The sequence below is a fragment of the Armigeres subalbatus genome, chromosome 1, assembly GCF_024139115.2.
Source record: "Armigeres subalbatus isolate Guangzhou_Male chromosome 1, GZ_Asu_2, whole genome shotgun sequence".
NCBI classification, from domain to species: Eukaryota; Metazoa; Arthropoda; class Insecta; order Diptera; family Culicidae; genus Armigeres; species Armigeres subalbatus.
Window position 1 is genome coordinate 186,772,515 of NC_085139.1, and position 24,180 is coordinate 186,796,694.

The 24,180-nt window shown below is 44.4% G+C and overlaps 1 protein-coding gene across 7 annotated transcripts; it reads left to right on the forward strand.

The window, feature by feature from the left end:
* The first annotated feature begins 1,251 nt into the window (after positions 1-1,251).
* Positions 1,252-23,154, forward strand: LOC134205607 (protein MMS22-like). 7 transcript variants are annotated; one of them, XM_062681010.1, is made up of 5 exons: positions 1,252-1,569; positions 3,836-4,668; positions 4,732-5,455; positions 13,890-15,352; positions 22,892-23,148. In XM_062681010.1, exons 1-5 carry the CDS (start codon positions 1,425-1,427, stop codon positions 22,937-22,939), a joined length of 3,213 nt encoding a protein of 1,070 aa, XP_062536994.1. In that variant the 5' UTR covers positions 1,252-1,424; the 3' UTR covers positions 22,940-23,148. The 7 variants fall into 7 exon arrangements, with proteins under 7 accessions (XP_062536994.1, XP_062536992.1, XP_062536991.1 ...); XM_062681008.1 differs by having other exon boundaries at positions 3,836-5,455; positions 23,043-23,154; XM_062681007.1 differs by having other exon boundaries at positions 3,836-5,455; positions 22,882-23,148.
* Positions 23,155-24,180: the final 1,026 nt, after the last annotated feature.

The window sequence follows — 24,180 nt, forward strand, 5'->3', positions numbered from 1 at the left end:
GGAAAGCTGGATATCGCTGATTGTGCATCTTTAATTGCTAATGCCTTCTGCAAAATAATGAAAGTAATTATTTTAATCAAATTTCTATTTTCATCAGTGTAGTTGATTGATTTGCTGGCGAATCAGAACTGTCATAGTATAACCATGTTTTAATGTACGTGTCGTTTAGTACCAAGAACAACTTAATATAAGGTCAGTCATATGACATGACTCGTACCCATCCCGGGATCATGTGGATTATGAAACCAATCACCTGGATGAGCAGACCAAGTCTCTCTAATTTTATTCTTCTTCATCCACCACCGCTGCCCTCGCTGCCTCAGCCATCATCGGCCTCTAGCCGTGAACTCCGAGCGATGTGATGGGCGATTGCAACCATCGCAACCAACACTACTGCATCCGACCATCATCAAGCACAGAATGACATAAAAAATGCGACCACTTCTTTCATGCATATTCGCAGACCCACCGGCAGTTCTACCGCTGGTGACTGCATGCTGTCGTGTAGGTGAACAGCGAACAAACGAAACAAAACGTGCGCGAGCAAAAAGCACGTCAGTACGCGCTGCTGTCACAAATTGTAATGACTCGTACACGGCAGGCACTGCTTCTTTTATACACGAAGAAAATCTTCCGATAGACCCGATGGCCCGTGACATACCGCATTCTGATGTCCGTGTTAGGAATGCACGGGATTGGTTACATATGAAATTTTTACTGGCCTTGACAAGAATTGAAATTTTCAATAGCTTATCGTTAATAATCTTAAGTTTTAATGAAATAGGGAGAATGGTGGAGAGTGTCCGATTAGATTGATATATAAATCTTAAAAATCCATCGAAAGATAAAGGCGCTAGTAACGTTCAAAATCTTCCCTTCCAACGTAACGCTCTCGGTTTCCAAAAATCTAATGCTACGTTTAGACAAGGCAAGTGAATTGAGCAAGTCGCTTGAATTGACCGCGAACTGAACGTGTAAACACCTTAATTCAATTCAATTGAACGAAAAGAAAGTTGAACATGTTCAACTTTTGGCAAGTCAATTGAATTCAATTGAGTTGTTCAACTCACTTGCCCTGTCAAAACGTAGCATAAATGACACCCAGTATAGTAAAGAAAGACGTAAGTCCTACGTCAAAAGAGTAGAATCAGAATTAAGTTGTATTTCCGTGTTGCAATGGAAAGGGCCTTTCGTTAGTTCCAAATGTTCCCAATGCTAAATTTTTTTGCGCGCTCCGCGGAGTTGTTGTTTACAAACATCAGTGCAGTTTGATTGTTCGGCTCAGGACAAGTTCGTTATAGTATATGAAGTGGAGTGTTTAAGGTGTTTAAATTTTAGCCAGTTTTTTTTTAAATTATGTCTATATAAGTCCAAAATTCGCTTCAATTTATTGCTGTTAAGTTTTGTAAATTATTCTGTTCAAAATGTTCAAATGCCAAATACAACTGGCGCAAAAATCACGTTTCGTGGATGAGGTAGTCCACACGATGGTGGATGTGGAAAAGTTTAAAGAATCTCATTCGATATCGCTGGAGTGTGTTGACGAACAACCCCCGTATTTGTTTCATTGTAAGTACCGGTTACTTTATATAGCCAAATTTGTTTGTTGCAGACTAGATAAACTATAGAACCACATCCTAGGCTAGGATCCTAGGACCCTTGTTTGACATAGGACCACGCATTTGTTTTAAAAATAGGATTTTTTTATGATTTTAGATTTTGGAGGCTAATCAAACATTTTTTAAGGATTCTCCAATCTCCTATTAACATTTGATCAGACGAGAATGCGGAATTGATTGTAGGAGCAATTAGGTATTACACGTATCATATGCGCGGCTCTCTCCACAATAAACAACCGTATTCAGGCCAAATATGTAATCAATCTAATAGCTTATAATCAAGATTTTGATTTTCAAACATGATCGGCTTCCATTAAAATTAGAAAATTATATATAGGTATATTTCCTGTTGTGGTAGTGGGGGTTTAGTTTGATATAATCGGCGGCAAAATTCAAATACTGTGGTGAATTCAGTCTGTCTAAAACTTGGGTGTCATCTCTTCTTTTTTTAAGGGAGCTTGGTGGCTTAAGGCCATAATTATGCAACTATTTCTGCTTTATAATTAGGTGGTCAAGGGTTCCATACTATGCACTTTTTCTTCTCATATTAGTCTAGCTTTATGTATCCGGCTTTGCTTGGTATTGAAAAGCAAATTATGCAATTCAAATGTATTTTTGCGGCACCAAACGCACATAAGTAGATAATTTGGCAGATAAAATTTATCTTTAACAGATCGATTCATAGATAAAAATCGATGTGTATGCTGCAAACGGTTTCCCAGTAGGGTCGGTGTGCCGGATTGTATTTTGTTCTACTTTGTGTTAGGGCATTTGGCCGAATGCCATTTGTCTTAATACTACAATAGGTTGAAAATTGCAACTCTTGAGCTGAATATTGTAGAAGCTCCTTCTTCATTCCTCTCTCATTTCTTCTTATTTGATATCTTATATGTCCCTTCCAACTCAAATATGGGATACTGTATCATTATAACTAACGCGCTGACCTGTGGTCATAATTGGTTAGCCTTTTCTATAAAAATGTAACATTTAATGAACCTTTATTCATTACAACTTGGGTGTCCTACGAAAGGCGGAAACACGAAAGGCGGAAAGCACATTAGGCGGAATACGAAAGGCAGAAGGAACAAAAGGCGGAACGATACAAAAGGCAGAAACACGAAAGGCGGAATCACGAAAGGCAGAATTTCATTAGATTAAGCTGTTTTAACTTATGCGGACATTTTGAACCAGCAGATAAAATGACGTGATTCTCCTTTTGCTATAAAAAAGATTTACTTTGGTCGTTGATCGGTCAGATGCATGTTTTCTTGTTGTTTAGTGTGGAGACCTTCCGTAGCTCAGCGATAAGTCATATGGCTTTGTGCGAAGCATACCATGCTGAAGGTGACTGAAATCGAATCTCTATACGGTCTGTTTTTGGGTTGCAAATTTTCTCGCCTTCCCGAAGCATGGAAATTTTACACTTTATAACTCTGGATATGCTTAATAGATACTAAGCTAAGAGACTGTTAGTGTTTCAGTTGTGAGATGAGATTTTAATAGAAAGGGCTACCCCGTTTTATAAAGTCATTTGATATTAAGCCGTTTGGCATAATGGTCATTTGGCATAATGTTTGTTGAAAATGACAAAGGGGGAGGAGGGTTGAAAATAATCGTTTTAAGCGTAACGTAATTAATGGATCTTTCCATATTGTAATTATAATTCAAATAAATTTCAATAATAACTATTCTGAAAGAATTGTAATTTATCTGATGTTATATTTTTATAATCAATTATGCAAAACGGCTCTTATGCCAAACAACTATTATGCCAAATTATTGTATGCCAAACGGCGTACGGCGATAGAAAGTAGACAAATATACGGAGGGGCGTGCTTTTAAAGAAGAAATCATATCCTCTTTCAATTTAGACCGGGCAGATGCGAGCCTTCAAAGAATAAAATATGTTCTCCTTTATCTCAATCAGGCGCCCATGCAAAACTAAGAAATTACTGAATTCTGCCTTTTTAAATTCCGCCTTTTGTATTTCCGCCTTTTGTAATTACGCCTTATGATATATTCCGCCTTTTGTTACAAGTATAAGAACGTCTGCCTTGCGTGATTCTGCCTTTTGTGATTCTGCCTTCCGTGTTTCCGCCTTTTGTTAGAGTCCCTTATAACTAACGCGCTGACCTGTGGTCATAATTGGTTAGCCTTTTCTATAAAAATGTAACATTTAATGAACCTTTATTCATTACAACTTATACCTTTCCCAGATAATCTGTTTGCTGTTGACAAACACATTGTAGAGGCGTTGGCGATTTTAGCGCGAGATAAGTTCCAGAAGCTGGCAACGAAAGAAATCTGTAAATATCTGCTAAGAATCGAGCGTACCGAGCAGATGACAGAGATTATCTCATTCCTACAATTGATCGTGGGTGAAATGGATAATTTGGAAGAAACCGAGTTACTGAATTCGCTATCCAAGCTGTATGCTGTTGTCCCTGATTTCGTCAACGTGATCACGCAATCCGCGAACCTAAGGTTTAAAGACCTTGATGAGGAAACCTACGACTTTCTGCACTGGATGCTAGAAATCCGATGGTACGAACTATATATCTCATTTGAACTACAACAACGTGGGATGGCTACGGAAAAGCATGAAATGACATTTCAGAGTATACTCTGCAGCCTGATCCGCTTGGCGTTATTGAAATTCTCGTTGGTTAAACAGAATGAGTTGCACATTACCGATCAATTCTACTGCGATTGCGTGCGGAATCTTTGGATGGGAATAATATCCTTGTCTGCGAGCGGAAGTCAGCCCCTGGATTTTTGGGAAAATCTGTACAAAGCATTGAAAGTCATCCAGAACGAAAAGGAGGAAACAAGAAGATGCGGACTCTCGTCGGCGAATGATTTCTTATTTGTTACCTGGTTGATTAGTGGAATCGCTTCGTTATCCGAGTATTCTTTACTGAATAAGGAAACATTCGAGGAGTTACCGGTGGTAAAAATTGATGCCAATTATACTATGATTGAGAGCATAACCAAGGACATAGCCGAGGGAAAAAAGTCAGAAGAACAGTTGAGAACTTTTCTATTACTGGTGAAGCCGATCTACTGTAGATGGTGGACAATAAAACACGATTTTCTGTTTTCCCTTTGGCAGTTCTTTGGAAAGCGATTTAATTCGCCGTTTCAGCTACCAGCGGAGACGTTCCATAGGCTAGAAATTCCTATGCCTGCCAGCCTAATCGAACAAGGTCGTACTCAGGCCAGTCAGCAAACATTTACAGCGTTGGATCCCCAAACATCCAGCTTCAAAATGTTTTTATCAATGATTGCATACATGGTCCGTCATTATACGGCTGATAATAAGAAAAACAAAGTACAAATACTTTTCAACCGAACTGCTTTGAGTTTCCCATTTTCAAAGTTTGACACACTAACCGGCCAAGGCATCTATAACTTCTCTTTGCTGGTGTTTACTCTCCTGGGGTCAACTCACTACAAAGAAGACTTCCACCGACTTTCGAAAGTATTCCAGCAGATCAAGCTGGTTCTACCGGTTACAGCTAATATAGACGAAACTATTCAGCGTATCACCGCTATATGCACTGCAAACATCGCGCTCTTGGTTCGATTGAGCCAACAATCATTCGACAAAGGCCCCCACCTGAAGTACTTTATAGCTGAATTCGATAAAGCCTGGTTGAAGTACGGCGATCGGTTGCAACCGGCCTTGAGTGCACTAGCCAAAGGGATGTGTGCTTTGTTCGATACGGCGATCTCGTCAGGAAAACTGGCCGAAGGAGACGAGAAGTTCTTCGGAGCTTGGCTGGTGAAGTTCTTGAGAGGATGTTCGGAAGAAGATAGAGATCAGCTTTTCAATAGTAAGTAATTTTATAAAATAAAATTGTAACATTTATTTAGATTAACATTTAGCTTATGCCCAAAAATATTTAAAACGAAACGAACTTGCTTTGTTGTGTCTCGAGAGACAACTACGGTAAAATGTAAAATGAGAAGATCTTATTGATCGTAACCATTTCCGAGCCGCATTTCAACAGTTATTTCAACCGATACCTACTTGATATTTTGTATAGGGTAGAATGGGACAAGATCGGTTACTCTCAATACCTTAACACGTACGTCCCCAACCCCCATTTTACGACAAAACTCAAAATTCAAAACCATGCAGCTCAGCCAATTTCTAACGGATTTTCAAGCAATCTTCTGGAATCGATCACAAAATTCCTATAGTTTTATGAACCGAGGTCAATTTTTGTCCAATGGCCATGGTTCCGGATATATTCCGGGGAGTACTGGGGTTACCTCCCTCCCGGAAAAAATGGTCACTGGCAGATCGGCTTCGAAATCCATCGTGCGACATGTCAAACTTCATGATTTTGCAAAACAAGTACAGTGGAGTACATTTCGGCGATTTTCGATCGAATTGGCCACCCTCCGGGTACTTCCAGGGCCTGGTTCCTTTGGGGAAGTGGCCAATTTTCATTCGCTTTTGGAACCCATCTTGCGACATATCAAACTTCATGATTTTGCAAAACAAGTACACTGGAGTACATTTCGGCGATTTTCGATCGAATTGGCCACCCTCCGGGTACTTCCAGGGCCTGGTTCCTTTGGGGAAGTGGCCAATTTTCATTCGCTTTTGGAACCCATCTTGCGACATATCAAACTTCATGATTTTGCAAAACAAGTACACTGGAGTACATTTCGGCGATTTTCGATCGAATTGGCCACCCTCCGGGTACTTCCAGGGCCTGGTTCCTCTGGGGAAGTGGCCAATTTTCATTCGCTTTTGGAACCCATCTTGCGACATATCAAACTTCATGATTTTGCAAAACAAGTACAGTGGAGTACATTTCGGCGATTTTCGATCGAATTGGCCACCCTCCGGGTACTTCCAGGGCCTGGTTCCCTTGGGGAAGTGGCCAATTTTCATTCGCTCTTGGAACCCATCTTGCGACATATCAAACTTCATGATTTTGCAAAACAAGTACACTGGAGTACATTTCGGTGATTTTCGATCGAATTGGCCACCCTCCGGGTACTTCCAGGGCCAGGTTCCCTTGGGGAAGTGGCCAATTTTCATTCGCTTTTGGAATCCATCTTGCGACATATCAAACTTCATGATTTTGCAAAACAAGTACACTGGAGTACATTTCGGCGATTTTCGATCGAATTGGCCACCCTCCGGGTACTTCCAGGGCCTGGTTCCCTTGGGGAAGTGGCCAATTTTCATTCGCTTTTGGAACCCATCTTGCGACATATCAAACTTCATGATTTTGCAAAACAAGTACACTGGAGTACATTTCGGCGATTTTCGATCGAATTGGCCACCCTCCGGGTACTTCCAGGGCCTGGTTCGCTTGGGGAAGTGGCCAATTTTCATTCGCTTTTGGAATCCATCTTGCGACATATCAAACTTCATGATTTTGCAAAACAAGTACACTGGAGTACATTTCGGCGATTTTCGATCGAATTGGCCACCCTTCGGGTACTTCCAGGGCCTGGTTCCCTTGGGGAGGTGGCCAATTTTCATTCAATCTTGGAACCCATCTTGCGACATGTCAAACTTCATGATTTTGCAAAACAAGTACACACAAGTTCGATGATTCTCGATCGATGGCCACCTTCCGGATACTTGCAGGGCCTGGTTCCCTTGGGGAAGTGGCCAATTTTTATTCAATCTTGGATTCCACCTTGCGGCATATCAAACTTCATAATTTTGCAAAACAAGTACACTGGAATCCATTTCAGTGATTTTCGATCGAATTGGCCACCTTCCGGGTACTTCCAGGGAGATAAATCATTTTCAGGCAGCGGCGGCGGCGTCACGCCGTTGGTGATCAGCGGTGACGTGGATCGGCGTGAACCAGTTTCAAGCGCCAAAATTTCTTCAGAAGTTCGTCAAGGAATTCTTCCAGAAGCTCCTCCACTAGTTTTTTCAAAAGATCGTCAAGAAATTCCTTTGGACATTCCTCCGTAAGTGCCTCTGGGAAGTTCCTCCAGAAACTCCTCCCGGATTTCGCCTGGGAGTTCCTTCAGGAATTCCTCCGGAAGCTCCTCCAGGAATTCACCTGGAAGTTCCTCTAGGAATTCCTCCGAAGGTTCCTCCGGGAATTCCTCCGGAAGTTTCTCCAGAAATTCCTCCGGAAGTTTATCCATGAACTCTTCCGGAAGTTCCTCCAGGAATTTCTCCGGAAGTTCCTCTAGGAATTTCTCCGGAAGTTCCTCCAGGAATTCCCCCAAAAAACTGAAATTGGCCACCTGGATTTCCAGGAATTTCTAGAGGACTTCCTAGAGGAACTTCCGGAGGAATTCCTGGAGGAACTTCCGGAGGAATTCCTGGAGGAACTTCCGGAGGAATTCCTGGAGGAACTTCCGGAGGAATTCCTGGAGGAACTTCCGGAGGAATTCCTGGAGGAACTTCCGGAGGAATTCTCGGAGGAACTTCCGGAGGAATTCCTGGAGGAACTTCCGGAGGAATTCCTGGAGGAACTTCCAGAGGAATTCCTGGAAGAACTTCCGGAGGAATTCCTGGAGGAACTTCCGGAGGAATTCCTGGAGGAACTTCCGGAGGAATTCCTGGAGGAACTTCCGGAGGAATTTCTGGAGGAACTTTCGGAGGAATTCCCGATGGATCTTCCGGAGGAATTCCTGGAGGAACTTCCGGAGGAATTCCTGGAGGAACTTCCGGAGGAATTCCTGGAGGAACTTCCGGAGGAATTCCTGGAGGAACTTCCGGAGGAATTCCTGGAGGAACTTCCGGAGGAATTCCTGGAGGAACTTCCGGAGGAATTCCTGGAGGAACTCTAGGAGGAATTCCTGGAGGAACTTCCGGAGGAATTCCTGGAGGAACTTCCGGAGGAATTCCTGGAGGAACTTCCGGAGGAATTCCTGGAGGAACTTCCGGAGGAATTCCTGTAGGAACTTCCGGAGGAATTCCTGGAGGAACTTCCGGAGGAATTCCTGGAGGAACTTCCGGAGGAATTCCTGGAGGAACTTCCGGAGGAATTCCTGGAGGAACTTCCGGAGGAACTTCCGGAAGAATTCCTGGAGGAATTTCCAGAGGAATTCCTGGAGGAACTTCCGGAAGCATTCCTGGAGGAACTTCCGGAGGAATTCCTGGAGGAACTTCCGGAGGAATTCCTGGAGGAACTTCCGGAAGAGTTCATGGAGGGACTTCCGGAGGAATTCCTGGAGGAACTTCCAGACGATATCCAGGCGGAGTATCTGGAAGAATTTCCCAGAGGCACTTATAGAGAAATATCTGGAGGAATGTCCAAAGGAATTTCTTGACAATCTTTTGAAAAAACTCGTGGAGAAACTTCTGGAAGAATTCCGGGAGGAACTTCTGAATAAATTTTGGCGCTTGAAACTGGTTCACGCCGATCCACGCCACCGCCAATCACCAACGGCGTGACGCCGCTGGCTGAAAATGATCTATCACGCCACTGCCGGTCCAATTTCACGCACAGGTCTACCTGGAAGTACCCGGAAGGTGGCCAATTCGATCGAAAATCACCGAAATGGACTCCAGTGTACTTGTTTTGCAAAATCATGAAGTTTGACATGCCGCAAGGTGGATTTCAAGAGTAAACGAAAATTGGCCACTTCCCCAAGGGAACCAGGCCCTGGAAGTTCCCAGAGGGTGGCCAATTCGATCGAAAATCGCCGAAATGTACTCCAGTGTACTTGTTTTGCAAAATCATGAAGTTTGATATGTCGCAAGATGGATTCCAAAAGCGAATGAAAATTGGCCACTTACCCAAGGAACCAGGCCTTGGAAGTCCCGGAGGGTGGCCAAATCGATCGAAAATCGCCGAAATGTACTCCAGTGTACTTGTTTTGCAAAATCATGAAGTTTGATATGTCGCAAGATGGGTTCCAAAAGCGAATGAAAATTGGCCACTTACCCAAGGGAACCAGGCCTTGGAAGTACCCGGAGGGTGGCCAATTCGATCGAAAATCGCCGAAATGTACTCCAGTGTACTTGTTTTGCAAAATCATGAAGTTTGACATGTCGCACGATGGATTTCGAAGCCGATCTGCCAGTGACCATTTTTTCCGGGAGGGAGGTAACCCCAGTACTCCCCGGAATATATCCGGAACCATGGCCATTGGACGGCAAATGCTGGGTAAAGCGTACCATTGGTACTTCGCGTACCTGAAGGAATAAAATAGACCCCATCTCGCGGTCCTTAGCCTCTTACCCAGCAACTCCTATCCCTACCTCCCCGCGGTGCTGGCCGGGATACGAGCAACCTTAGGGAAGATCGGGTAACCAACCCCGGTGGGAACTATGGTCGTATGCTAACAGGGAAGGGGGGTTTGCTCCTCTCCGGAGGTGCAAATCTTATTGAGCGTCTGTTCTCCATGTCAGGATCGGCTCACAACAGCGTCTGTTCTCCATGTTAGGGGCGGCTGATCATCGTCCGAGTGCCAGCGAGGGACTCTAAAGTGAAACTGTGCACCATGGTCCACCGGAAATAAGGAGGAATGGTCCTCCGGAAATTTAGGGGTTTGGTGTCAGGCCCTGCAAGCCAGCCTTTAAAAATCATAAGCAACGAACAATCAACAAGAGAGTACGGACCGGAACCATCGGCGAAGACCACTGCGACGAAAAGGGACTAGCGATTGGAAACTCGGTTCGTGGAACTGCAAATCTCTCAACTTCATCGGGAGCACACGCATACTCGCCGATGTGCTCAAGGACCGTGGATTCGGCATCGTAGCGCTGCAGGAGGTTTGTTGGAAGGGATCAATGGTGCGAACGTTTAGAGGTAATCATACCATCTACCAGAGCTGCGGCAGCACACACGAGCTGGGAACAGCTTTCATAGTGATGGGCGACATGCAAAGGCGCGTGATCGGGTGGTGGCCGATCAACGAGAGAATGTGCAGGTTGAGGATCAAAGGCCGGTTCTTCAACTTCAGCATAATCAACGTCCATAGCCCACACTCCGGAAGCACTGATGATGATAAGGACGCATTCTACGCGCAGCTGGAACGTGAAACGTGAGTACGACAGCTGCCCAAGCCACGACGTCAAAATCATCATAGGAGATTTGAACGCTCAGGTTGGTCAAGAGGAGGAGTTTAGACCGACTATTGGAAAGTTCAGCGCTCACCGGCTGACGAACGAAAACGGCCTACGACTAATTGATTTCGCCGCCTCCAAGAATATGGCCATTCGCAGCACCTACTTCCAACACAGCCTCCCGTATCGGTACACCTGGAGATCGCCACTGCAGACAGAATCACAAATCGACCACGTTCTGATTGATGGACGGCACTTCTCCGACATTATCGACGTCAGGACTTATCGTGGCGCTAACATCGACTCTGACCACTATCTGGTGATGGTTAAACTGCGCCCAAAACTATCCGTCATCAACAATATTCGGTACCGACGACCGCCGCGGTACGACCTAGAGCGACTGAAGCAACCTGATGTCGCCACTGCATACGCGCAGCATCTCGAGGCAGCGTTGCCGGAAGAGGGTGAGCTCGATGGGGCCCCTCTTGAGGACTGCTGGAATACAGTCAAAGCAGTCATTAACGACGCAGCGGAGAACAACGTCGGGTATATGGGTCGAAGTCGACGGAACGATTGGTTCGACGAAGAGTGCAGACAGATTCTGGAGGAGAAGGACGCAGCGCGGGCGGTCGCGCTGCAGCAAGGTACCCGGCAGAACGTGGAACGTTATAGACGGAAGCGGAGACAGCAGACCCGCCTTTTCAGGAGAAGAAACGCCGCCTGGAAGAAGCGGAGTGCGAGGAGATGGAACAGCTGTGCCGTTCTCAAGATACACGCAAGTTCTATCAGAAGCTCAACGCATCCCGCAAAGGCTTCGTGCCGCGAGCCGAAATGTGCCGGGATAAGGATGGGAGCATCTTGACGGACGAACGTGTGGTGATCGAAAGGTGGAAGCAGCACTACGAGGAACATCTGAATGGCGCTGAGAGTACAGGCAATGAAAGTCAAGGCAGCGGAGGAGATGACTACGTCAGTTCAGCGGACGATGGAAGCCAACCAGCCCCCACCTTGAGGGAAGTTAAGGATGCCATTCAACAGCTAAAGACCAATAAAGCAGCTGGTAAGGATGGTATCGGAGCTGAGCTCATCAAGATAGGCCCGGAAAAGCTGGCCACTTGCCTGCACAAACTGATAGTCAGAATCTGGGAAAACGAACAGCTACCGGAGGAGTGGAAGGAAGGGGTTATATGCCCCATCTACAAGAAAGGTGACAAACTGGAGTGTGAGAACTTTCGAGCGATCACCATCCTTAATGCCGCCTACAAAGTGATATCCCAGATCATCTTCCGTCGTCTGTCACCATTAGTGAACGAGTTCGTGGGAAGTTATCAAGCCGGCTTCGTTGACGGCCGCTCGACAACGGACCAGATCTTTACTGTACGGCAAATCCTTCAAAAATGCCGTGAATACTAGGTCCCAACGCACCATCTGTTCGTTGATTTCAAGGCGGCATACGACAGTATAGACCGCGTAGAGCTATGGAAAATTATGGACGAGAACAGCTTCCCTGGAAAGCTTACCAGACTGATCAAAGCAACGGTGGATGGTGTGCAAAACTGTGTGAAGATCTCGGGCGAACACTCCAGTTCGTTCGAATCGCGCCGGGGACTAAGACAAGGTGATGGACTTTCGTGCCTGTTGTTCAACATTGCGCTAGAAGGTGTCATGCGGAGAGCCGGGTGTAACAGCCGGGGAACGATTTTCAACAGATCCAGTCAATTTATTTGCTTCGCGGATGACATGGACATTGTCGGCCGAACATTTTGCAAAGGTGGCAGAACTGTACACCCGCCTGAAACGTGAAGCAACAAAAGTTGGACTGGTGGTGAATGCGTCAAAGACAAAGTACATGCTTGTGGGTGGAACCGAGCGCGACAGGGTCCGCCTGGGAAGCAGTGTTACGATAGACAGGGGATACCTTCGAGGTGGTCGAGGAATTCGTCTACCTCGGATCCTTGCTAACGGCTGACAACAACGTTAGTCGTGAAATACGAAGGCGCATCATCTGTGGAAGTCGGGCCTACTACGGGCTCCAGAAGAAACTGAGGTCGAAAAAGATTCGCCACCGCACCAAATGTGTCATGTACAAGACGTTAATAAGACCGGTAGTCCTCTACGGACATGAAACATGGACAATGCTCGAGGAGGACTTGCAAGCACTCGGAGTATTCGAGAGACGGGTGCTTAGGACCATCTTTGGCGGTGTGCAAGAAGACGGTGTGTGGCGGCGAAGAATGAAGGGTACGATGGGCAGGGCATGTTGCAAGAATGCCGGACAGCAACCCTGCAAAGATGGTGTTCGCTTCCGATCCGGCAGGTACGAGACGACGTGGAGCGCAGCGAGCGAGATGGGCAGACCAGGTGCAGAACGACTTGGCGAGCGTGGGGCGTATTCGAGGATGGAGAGATGCGGCCTCGAACCGTGTATTGTGGCGTCAAATTGTTGATTCAGTGTTATCTGTATAGATGTAGACTAAATAAATGAATGAAATGAATGGCCATTGGACGAAAATTGACCTCGGTTCATAAAACTATAGGAATTTTGTGATCGATTCCAGAAGATTGCTTGAAAATCCGTTAGAAATTGGCTGAGCTGCATAGTTTTGAATTTTGAGTTTTGTCGTAAAATGGGGGTTGGGGACGTACGTGTTAATCAAAGATATTCTAATTTAATACACAATAATTTATTTACATTACCTAAGTTTTATGAATATCTTTTTTGTCTTGTCATAAGACGAGTTAATACAATCCCATTGAATTCCACCACTTAATTGTATCTTGACAGATACGTATTTCGACCTCAAATGTAAGGCCGTCTTCAGTGTCTCGTACTTGACTCGACTGTCTCTGAAGTCGAGTCAAGTACGAGACACTGAAGACGGCCTTACTGTTGAGGTCGAAATACGTATCTGTCAAGATACAATTAAGGCTCTGTCTCAATTGGATAATTAAACTGAAATTAAACTTAAAAGTGACATTTCAATAATTATCAAATAACCCTGCTTGCAGAGCAAGATTACTTTTGACAGATATCGAATCATTTTCCATCGATGTCCTATTGGAATTGCTGGGTAGCACCAGCCATTCTTATAACGGGGTGATTTTTTAATTTTCGAACTGTCACTTTTAAGTTTAATTCTCCAAATGAGACAGACCCTAAGTGGTGGAATTCAATGGGATTGTATTAACTCGTCTTATGACAAGTGAAGACATTCCACTAAAAAGCTCAAAATAATTTTCTTATCTTTTTTGTATTTCAGCCTTCAATCGCCTTTTGAGTTGTTTCTACACAAAGGAACTATTTCGGATGGACTACGATACTTTCCTGGAACCTCTCTATCAAATTGTTCTGCCTTTTGTCAAGGAAATATTTGTCGAAATCGAGAAGCCATGTCCGATCGTCGTCGAGCTGGCAGCAAATTTCACCTTGCTCTGCACTGGACAACAATTTGCTGGACCTTTCATATCATTGTTTTCGTATTTCGCCGATAATGCCAAAGCGAACCCTGTTTTGCGATTGAGGTATACCCAGCTAATCGTCAACAGTGACAGAGTGGACGAAATTGAGGCTAGATTAATTATTCGATGCTGGGCGAAATTGTGCATCGTTTGTACATCGGAAGAAATGAGGGAATTCTCTGAGTACATTTTTGGCATGAAAGAGTTCCAATCAATATGTGAAATTCCTACATATGATCTTGAAATAGAGGGCGATGGTCCGATAGGATTATTCTTCAAGTATGTTGGGAAAAAATATCAGGAGTATGAAGGAAAAAACAGTAACGCGCAACTTGATATGAGAACGAAAATGCATGGAATATTCCAACATTTCGATAAGTGGATGCCGCAACCCAATAGATTAGATCTGAAAAAGATCATTGCGGTTCTAGCGCTGGCGTTTAAGGAATGTGCTCCTGTATTTTATATCCATTCAAATTCCGCCTGTCTATTTCACGTAGCTTTCAATAGTTATTGTCTACCATTGCCCGTGCGCACCAATAGGCAAGTGTCCCCTGATCTAATATCGGCGATGGGAAAAACGTGGTTCCGGATAATTGATGCTTTAGGCCGAATGGACTATGCGCGTGATCCATGCATCAGCGACTATGCATCGAATATGATGATAAAGTGGGCTCCGCAGTTTTTGAAATTCAAAGAAAGGAATGATACGGTCAGGCCATATGTATTGTTCATATCGTCAAAAAATGAGCAATTCATCACTTTCGTTATTGGACGATATCTCCACGTATATGTGGAGCTGAACAATGGTGTGCCCAAAGACAACGCGGAAGCAGGACTAAAAATGCTTCTCTACACTCTGGATGCCTTGGTGAAGATAAAGGACAGCGAAAAAGTTGCGTTTTTCATACGACTAACTGCTTCGGCTATCATGAGACATGCCTCGGTTGCCTATAAAACTCATCCTAGCAAAACGGTGGCCAACGAAATTGTCCTTACAATGCTGGAATACGCCGAGAAGGGTTTCTCAAATATAGTTAAGATGGAGCTTGAACACAGTTTCAAGGCGTACACCAAAAATCACGCTGCATTGGAATCGATCAACTACTTCGAGTTTATGTGCAAGCTGGCAGAGAGAAATCCTGAAATCATTCAGTGCGTCGTACCAACAATTATTGAGCAGGTGGTAACAACTGAGCGGTTGTTGGGTTTTGAAGACAGTGCCCTTCGAAAGATGTTGCACAAGTTGGAAAGCGTGGTACAGGTAAGTTTGAGTAAGCAAAACCGCTACAGACAATTTTAAAGTACGTTATACTGCCCAGATTCGCATAAAAGTCCCATGTCGATTTTTGACGATTTTGATTTTCTTTCAGAAATGAGCTTAAAGTGGCCTCCTATTCAAGAAAAACTGATAAAATAATGGACTTCGTTCTAGAAATTTGAAAATCAAAACCCACTATTTTGGTATTTATTCGCATAACAGTCACATTCCATATTTTGATACTCTTTTATACATAAAATTAACATAAAGATGATTAATTTAATAGTTCCATAGCGATGTATACAGGGTTTAGGGTCATTTGACCGAGTAAGAAGTGAGAAATGAGTAGTGTGAAGTTATTGGTAAGAAGTGTGTGTTTTTTAGCAAGGGTAAACGGAAATCTGCAAACAGACACCTGAGGAGGTTAACCCTTTCAGGACGACTTTTTTTTACGGACGATAAACGTATAAATTTGGGTCTGGATCGTACCAAATCTGGTATAAATATAACTGAAAAGTGTTGATATATTTCCAAACTGTTCTGGAGTACATATCCTCGAATGTATCAGAAAATATGTCTACAAACAAAATGTCCTGAGCTGAGATATATGTCAAAAAATATCTATGTTATCATAAGATAAATTGACCGAATTTTGAATAATCGTAAACTATATCAGGGTCTCCAAAACGTCCTGGAGTTCAGAACGTGTGATATATCCGATCAACCAAGCCCTGACCGGCGTATCTTGTATCGTTGAATACCCCAGCAGGTCCATTGAGCACATAGGATTTCACTCATAGCTTCTCCAAGCTAGTACAAACCTCTTCGGTTCTCCAAAACCTTATGAAGCTCAGATCTCAGATATATTCGATCAACCAAGTCCTGAACGATGTATCCGTGCATCGTTGAACATCCCAGCAAGTCCATTGAGCCGATATGATTTAATTCATTTCTTTTACAAGCTACAGGCCTTTTCGGTTCTCCAAAACGTCCTTGAGTTCAGAACATGTGATCTACTCGATCAACAAATTCCTAAACAATGTACTCGTGCATCTTTAAACATTTCAATAGGTACATAGCGCCGATATGATTCTTACTTTTACAAGCTGTTTTCCAAAACGTCCTGGAGTTCCGAACATGCGATCTACCCAATCAACCAAGTCCTGAATGATGTATCCGTGCATCTCTAAACATCCCAGCAGTTCCATTGAGCTGGTAGGATTTCACTAAATTCTTTTACAAGCTACAGTGGACCCTACATGAGTCGATGTTCTAAAACTCGATATCGAATCGTGGAAACAAATGATACCTTTTCCAAGAATTTTCCAAGAACTTCTGTTCCACATCTTGATATTGGCTGCATTACATCTCCCAGCAGCTCATGCAACTCGTGGTTCATTCGCCTCCTCTACGTACCGTCCGCCATCTGCACCCCACCATAGGTGGTACGCAGCACTTTCCTTTCGAAAACTCCAAGCTCGCGTTGATCCTCCACGAGCATCGTCCATGTCTCGTGTCCGTAGAGGACTACCGGTCTAATAAGCGTTTTGTAGATTGTCAGTTTGGTACGGCGGCGAACTATATTCGACCGGAGCGTCTTGCGGAGTCCAAAGTACGTACGATATCCAGCCACCATGCGTCTCCGAATTTCTCTGCTGGTATCATATTCGACAGTCACCAGTGAGCCCAAGTACACAAATTCTTCTACCACCTCGATTTCACCACCGATGCAAACTCGCGGTGGGCGGCTCACATTGCCATTGTCTTCTCTTGAACCTCTTCCTATGATGTACTTCGTCTTCGACGTGTTGGTGACTAACCCGATCCGCTTAGCTTTGCTCTTCAGTCTGATGTAGGCTTCTTCCATCTTTTCGAAGTTACGTGCCATAATATCAATGTCGTCGGCGAAGCCAAATAGCTGGACGGACTTATTGAAAATTGTACCACTCGTGTTAATCCCTGCTCTTCGTATTACCCCTTCCAAAGCGATGTTGAATAGCAGACACGAAAGACCATCACCTTGCCGTAACCCTCTGCGGGTATCGAAGTACGGGTATCAGTACGTGCCAGTTTATCCGGAAAACAGTGTTCGCGCATTAGCTGCCATAGCTGGTCCCGATCGATTGTATCATATGCGGCTTTGAAGTCGATGAATAGATGATGTGTGGGCACGTTGTATTCGCGGCATTTCTGCAGTACTTGGCGAATGGCGAACACCTGGTCCGTGGTGGAGCGTTCGCCCATGAAACCCGCATGGTACTGCCTCACGAACTCCCTTGCAATTGGTGCTAGTCGTCGGCATAAAATTTGGGAGAGTACCCTGTAGGCGGCGTTCAGCAATGTGATTGCGCGGTAGTTGCTACAATCCAGCTTATCGCCCTTTTTGTAGATGGGACACACGACACCTTCCATCCACTCCTGCGGCAAAACTTCCTCCTCCCAAGTCTTGGTAATGACCCAGTGCAGCTCTCTAGCCAGTGCCTCACCACCGTGTTTAAATAGCTCTCCTGGTACTGGTCAACCCCAGGGGCTTTGTTGTTCTTCAGCCGGCCAATCTCCTCCTGGATTTCCTGGAGATCCGGAGCCGGTAGAATTATGTCCTGCGCTCGTTCCCCCAGGTCCATCACCATACCGTCATCTTCGTCTGCCACATCGCCATTCAGGTGCTCTTCGTAGTGCTGCCGCCACCTTTGGATCACCTCACGCTCGTTCATAAGAAGGTTCCCGTTTATGTCCTTACACATATCAGGCTGTGGCACGTGGCCCTTACGTGAACGGTTCAACTTCTCATAGAACTTTCGTGTGTTATTAGCGCGGTACAGTTGCTCCGTCTCTTCACGGTCTCGATCTTCCTGCTGACGCTTTTTCCTCCGGAAAATCGAGTTTTGTCTGTTCTGCGCCTGTTTATATCGTGCCTCGTTCGCCCTCGTGCGGTGTTGCAGCAATCTCGCCCATGCTGCATTCTTCTCTTCTACTAACTGCTCACATTCGCCGTCATACCAGTCGTTTCTCTGATCCGGGGGCACCGTGCCAAGTGTAGCGGTTGCGGAGCTACCAATGGCGGATCGAATATCTTTCCAGCCATCTTCAAGAGACGCTGCGCCTAGCTGCTCTTCCGTTGAGAGTGCCACTTTCAGCTGCTGCGCGTATTCTTGGGCTAGTCTACCGTCTTGTAGCCGCCCAATGTTAAGCCACGGCGTTCGACTTCGACGCGTGTTGTACACCGTCAAGAGTTTTGAGCGCAGGCATACTGCAACGAGGTAGTGGTCGGATTCAATATTCGCACTGCGGTAAGTGCGGACGTTCGTGATGTCGGAGAAGAATTTACCGTCGATTAGTACGTGGTCGATTTGGTTTTCCGTTACCTGGTTAGGTGATCTCCATGTGGTGGATATTTTTGCGGGAAAAGAAGGTGCTTCGGACTACCATTCCGCGGGAGGCTGCGAAGTTTATGCTACGTTGGCTGTTGTCATTCGATACGGTGTGCAGACTATCCGGTCCGATGACCGGTCTATACATTTCCTCCCTTCCTACCTGTGCGTTCATGTCACCGATGACGATTTTGACGTCCCGCAGTGGGCATCCATCGTATGTCTGCTCCAGCTGTGCGTAGAACGCTTCTTTCTCGTCGTCGGGTCTCCCTTCGTTAGGCAGTGCACGTTGATGATGCTATAGTTGAAGAAACGGCTTTTAATCCTCAGCTTGCACATCCTTGCGTTGATTGGCTGCCACCCAATCACACGATGGCGCATCTTACCCAGCACTATGAAGCCGGTTCCCAGCTCGTTGGTGGTGCCACAGCTTTGGTAGAAGGTAGTTGCTCGATGCCCGCTTTTCCACACTTTCTGTCATGTCCAGCAAATCTCCTGCAGCGCCACGACGTCGAAGTTGCGGGGATGTAATTCATCGTAGATTATCCTGTCGCAACCTGCGAAGCCTAGCGACTTGCAGTTCCATGTTCCAAGCTTCCAATCGTGATCCTTTATTCGTCGCCTAGGTCTTTTCCGATAATATCGAGTGGCATTATTTCTTATATTGCTCGTAATTATTGGTTTTCCAGGCGGCTTATTGGGCCTGTGCAAACCTCCTGTCTCGTCGGAGGGCCGTCGTGTCAGGGCTGTTTAGCGTTCCACCTAACACCAGGACTTGAGTTTGTGCGCTTTGAGCGGCACGCGCTTTCGAACGAAAGCTGATGCGCATTCTCGTTTACGCCAGCAAAACTGAATGGGGAAACGATTCGAACGAATTCTTTCGAAAATTTCATTCGTCCGTAAACAAGAATAGGGGTGCATTTCAATACCAAAGATTCAAACGACGATTTGACGCATCTGATAATACTTCCACGCAAACCAACATCATCAATAGATAGCCTTCACTAACGTATTGATGGTGATGATGTACGTGGGAGTGCTATCAGATTCGTCAAATCGTTCGAATCTTTGTTAACAAAAGCAGATAAGTCGTTTTGAAAATTTGGTAATGATTTGACCTCAGATGCTAGTCGTTAAATATGGTATCCTAGTGAGTCAATTCAGCTTATGTAACTTCAATCTTCTTCAATGGTTCTACTTCTTATGGGGCGAGTACAATGGATACACTATGCCCAGGGAGTCGAGAATGTTTCCCACCTGAAAGCATCCTAGACCGGACCGAGAATCGCCATCTCCGGATTGGCAATACTACGCCTACTGGAGACCCCTTGGTCATGTTATGTTCATGGAAATTAGGTTCCTATGCTTTTGAACTGGATTTGGTACATACTGACGATGAGGACATTACAAAAGTCATGATTGACCTAGTAGATACTTTGAACTGAACTTGAGAACGTTTTGGAGTATAATGAACAACTCGTATTCCAGAAAATTGGGTTTACATTATGCGCATATTCCTATTGGACCAGATTGGGTATATGCCGAAAATAAGAACATTGCAAGAGCCTTGATTGATCTGGTCGATACCTAGAGCTGAACTCGAGAATGTTTTTGAGTACCTTGAACATCTCGGATTCAACAAAATTGAGTTTTCATTTTGCGTATATGCTTATTCTATTTATATTTTTGTTTTCTGGGGCCTTCGTTAGCCGTGCGCTAAGATGCGCGGCTACAAAGCAAGACCATGCTGAAATTGGCTGGGTTCGATTCCCGGTCCGGTCTAGGAGATTTTCGGGTTGAAAATTGTCTCGACTTCCCTGGGCATAAAAGTATCATTGTGTTAGCCTCATGATATACTAATGCAAAAATGCTAATTTGGCTCAGAAACATCGCAGTTAATAACTGTGGAAGTGCTTAATAAACACGAGGCGGCAATGTCCCAGTGGGGGATGTGATGCCTAGTAGAAGATGATATGCTTATTGAGCTTGGTTGGGTACATATTGATGCTGAGGACATTACAAAAAGCCTTGGTTGATCCGGTAGACACTTTGGGTTGAATTTGAGAACGTGTAGGGCATCTCGTATTCAAGAAAATTGGGTTTACATTATGCGCATATGTCTATTGGACCGGATTCGGTACCACAATCGCGCATGGTCCCCGTAACCCACACGTGACAAGTTTGTTTGGTTGGTAAACATCACATGTTCCGCCGAATCCACCTCGTCTACGCATTCATGGCATTCCGCAGATTCCATGAACCCGAACCTTGAGAGCTTGAGCTTGAGCTTGATTGACCGCTCGTAGTTGCTACTCCATTATGACCAGATCAGCTGTTCTTGCACAGGGAACCAACAGATGTTTGCTTGGGACTAGCACACATCTTCAATTACAAGTACTGTTGATCTCATTTGTAAGGTCTGTCATACTGGCGCCTGCCACATCAGAATGCAAGTCAATTTAGGGAAGGGGAGGAAATGATCCAAATCAAATCCAAAATGATCCAATCACTCGCCCACTGCTAGCCGAATATACCTCTGCACTTGTCACGAGTTCATGCGGAATTTATTGGAATTTTTGGGTTCAGGTTCGAGAAGCAGAGGTCCGTCTTGGTTAACGAGCTGCCACTGTGATAGATAGGAGAAGGCAACTGATGGAGTTTCTAATTGGATGTAGGAAACGAGCTCTGTAGTTCATTTCCAATTCTAGCAGATTACTGTTAGAATACTCAAGTTGAAGGTATAGGAATAGTAATGGAAACGGTATGGAAGTCCATTTCCAGTTCTAGCGATTGCTAGAACATGAGAAATATAGAGAAAGATACAAAGTAGGAGAATGGAACGGACCTGGGATTGAACCCACGACCTCCTGCGTATGAGGCAGAAGCAGTAGCCATATGACTACCAAGCCCGCTCAGATTCCATGAACCCGAACCTATTGAAAAACTTCTTGAAACAGCCATGTTCAGGCAACACCTGTGTAAGGTGAAAGTTGATTGACCCAACGATACATCTGGAATTGTCTGTGGGTCCAACGACATTTGACTGTGGTGTCTATCGCAAAATTTATTGACATTGTACCTAGCCTCAAGTACCTTGGACCATGCTGGTATGCCGTATCGGATAATAGACAACGCTAATACACAGTACCTAGTACTTCTTCAATTCAAACCACGCGCTATCCTAGCCGTATCCGATACCGATCGACTAACTTTAATGGTTCGTTGTTTGAATTCCACTAGTAACGGAGTTATAGCTATAGTTTCAGTAACTTAGACTAAATGATAACAAAATTCAAATCATTTAGTTTGAGTTACTGCAACTAGCGCTCTAACTCCGTTATTAGTTGAACGAACCATAAGACAGAGTTGTAGAAAAACCTTCGCACTAGAAGTCCACCATACAACATATTTTGAAATTCAGCTTCTGTAATGTGTTATTGACAAACTACTAAATGATCGAACGCAAATTACTGAATGATCGTTAACATCCTTGTCATTAGCAATCTATAGAGATGAGTGACGTTTAGCGCTCGCACACTAATGTGCAATTCGTCATGTGTAAAAACATGTTTGTTTTCCTTCTGCTCATAACCTCAAAAATAATCGGGTCATCACAATGATTTCAAAAGAGTCAAAAAATATATTGAAATATACTCATTTTCACCCAATCTTTGCTGAGTTGCACCATCTAGGAGTGTTTGTTTTCCTTTTATCGCCACTCACACATTCGGACGTGAGAATCTCAATGTTCGATCATTTAGTAGTTTGTCAATAACATTCTAGATACTGAATTTTAAAATATGTTATATGGTGGGCTTCTTGTGTGAAGGTTTTCCTTAAACTCTGTCTAACAGTCCGTTGTTTGAATTTCACTAATAACGGAGTTATAGTGCTAGTTATTGTAACTATACTGCTTTGAATCGCATATTTGTCCCATATAGGAATAGGAAACCCAGCAAAGGTGGGACAGATATGCAATTTACGGCAGTATAGCGCTTTAACTCCATTTCTAACAAAATTCAAACCCCGAACAGTTAACAGTTAGGCAGAGTTGAAGGAAAACCTTCACACAAGAAACGATCCGTTCGGCCAAACGGCGTTCGGCCAAAGGGTACTCAGCTAAATGAGATGAAGAATATCATGTACTAAGTACATATTGAGTTTCAGAAAGATTGCAGTTTTTATCAATTTATTTAAAAAAAAATGTATTTCTCCATGAAAAACGAGTTTGAAACACTCAACGGCAACATACTTAAAACTGACAAGGGACTCTTAAGCGAGTGGAGGCAGTATAGCAAATGAGGGTGTGTTGCTATTCGAAGGTAGACAGCATCCGAGGAAACTGCGTATAGAAGGATCGGTGAAAAGAAGTAACAATAAGCAAAAATGTCAATACAGGAAAAGCGTGAAAATGAACATACAACTATTTTACTGTGTAATAAAATATTATGTTTTTTATTATTAAATATTTGTATAGTGTATGTAATTGGATGACCAAAGAGATTTCCCCAAGAACAAATTTGTTTTTCTCATACAACTAAGCTGTAGTAAGAACTGCTTCACGGAGTTGTGCCGAGCAGCTGACGCTGATCCTTGGGGCAACGTTTATTGGGTCGCAGCAGCGAAGATCTGACAGCAGAAATGTATCCGAACAAGCTGAAGATCATCGTTGACGGCCTTTTCCGCAGTATGGTTCTACGCCTACACCGTATACGAAGTTGAAGTCCGAGTAACCGCTGCCGGTATGCAAGTCTCCAATGACGAGCTGTCATCAGTGGAGAAAGGTTTGAAGATAAAGAAAGTTCAGTGTCCGGCTGGAATTACAAATGTCGCTTCAACGATCGCGATACTGACGTTTCCGGAATTGCTCAGGATGGTGTTGCAGAAGTGTTTAGTAGATGGTTACTTTCCGGTTAAATGGAAAATCCAAAAACTGGTGCTGCTGCCGCAACCAGGGAAACCGCCGGGGAATCCGGCATCGTATATGGCCATATGCTTTCTAGATACACGGGGAAAACTTCTGGAAAGGATTATTTTTTCATCCTTAATAGGATGACGCATTATTTATTTATTCATATATTATTTATTATATTTATAATTCGGGATGGAAGTCGATCAGTTCCACAAGGCTCCATACTCGGCCCAACGCTGTGAAACGTGTACAATGGGGTACTAACGCTGAAGTTGCCCAGAGACGTAAAAAATTATGGATTCGCGGATGATGTCCTAACGATAACCGGTGAGTCGCTGGAATAGGTGGAAAAGCTGGTGGCGTATACGACCGACGCAGTAGAAACCTGCATGAATGGAGTCAAGCTGCAGCTGGCTCACCACAAAACGGGAGTGATGTTAGTGATAATTCTATTCCCCGGAAACTATACCTAAGATGGCAGCCCCATCCCGGTGGATATGGAACCTTGGGCCAACAACTTACTGTTCCCGAAACATCAATTTGTTCGA

Excerpts from the sequence above, each read along its gene's own strand:
- LOC134205607 (XM_062681004.1), top strand. The coding sequence starts at position 1,425 with ATGTTCAAATGCCAAATACAACTGGCGCAAAAATCACGTTTCGTGGAT. Across the intron at positions 1,570-3,835 it reads ACCCCCGTATTTGTTTCATT|ATAATCTGTTTGCTGTTGAC; the intron begins GTAAGTACCGGT and ends TACCTTTCCCAG. Across the intron at positions 5,456-13,889 it reads TAGAGATCAGCTTTTCAATA|CCTTCAATCGCCTTTTGAGT; the intron begins GTAAGTAATTTT and ends TTTGTATTTCAG.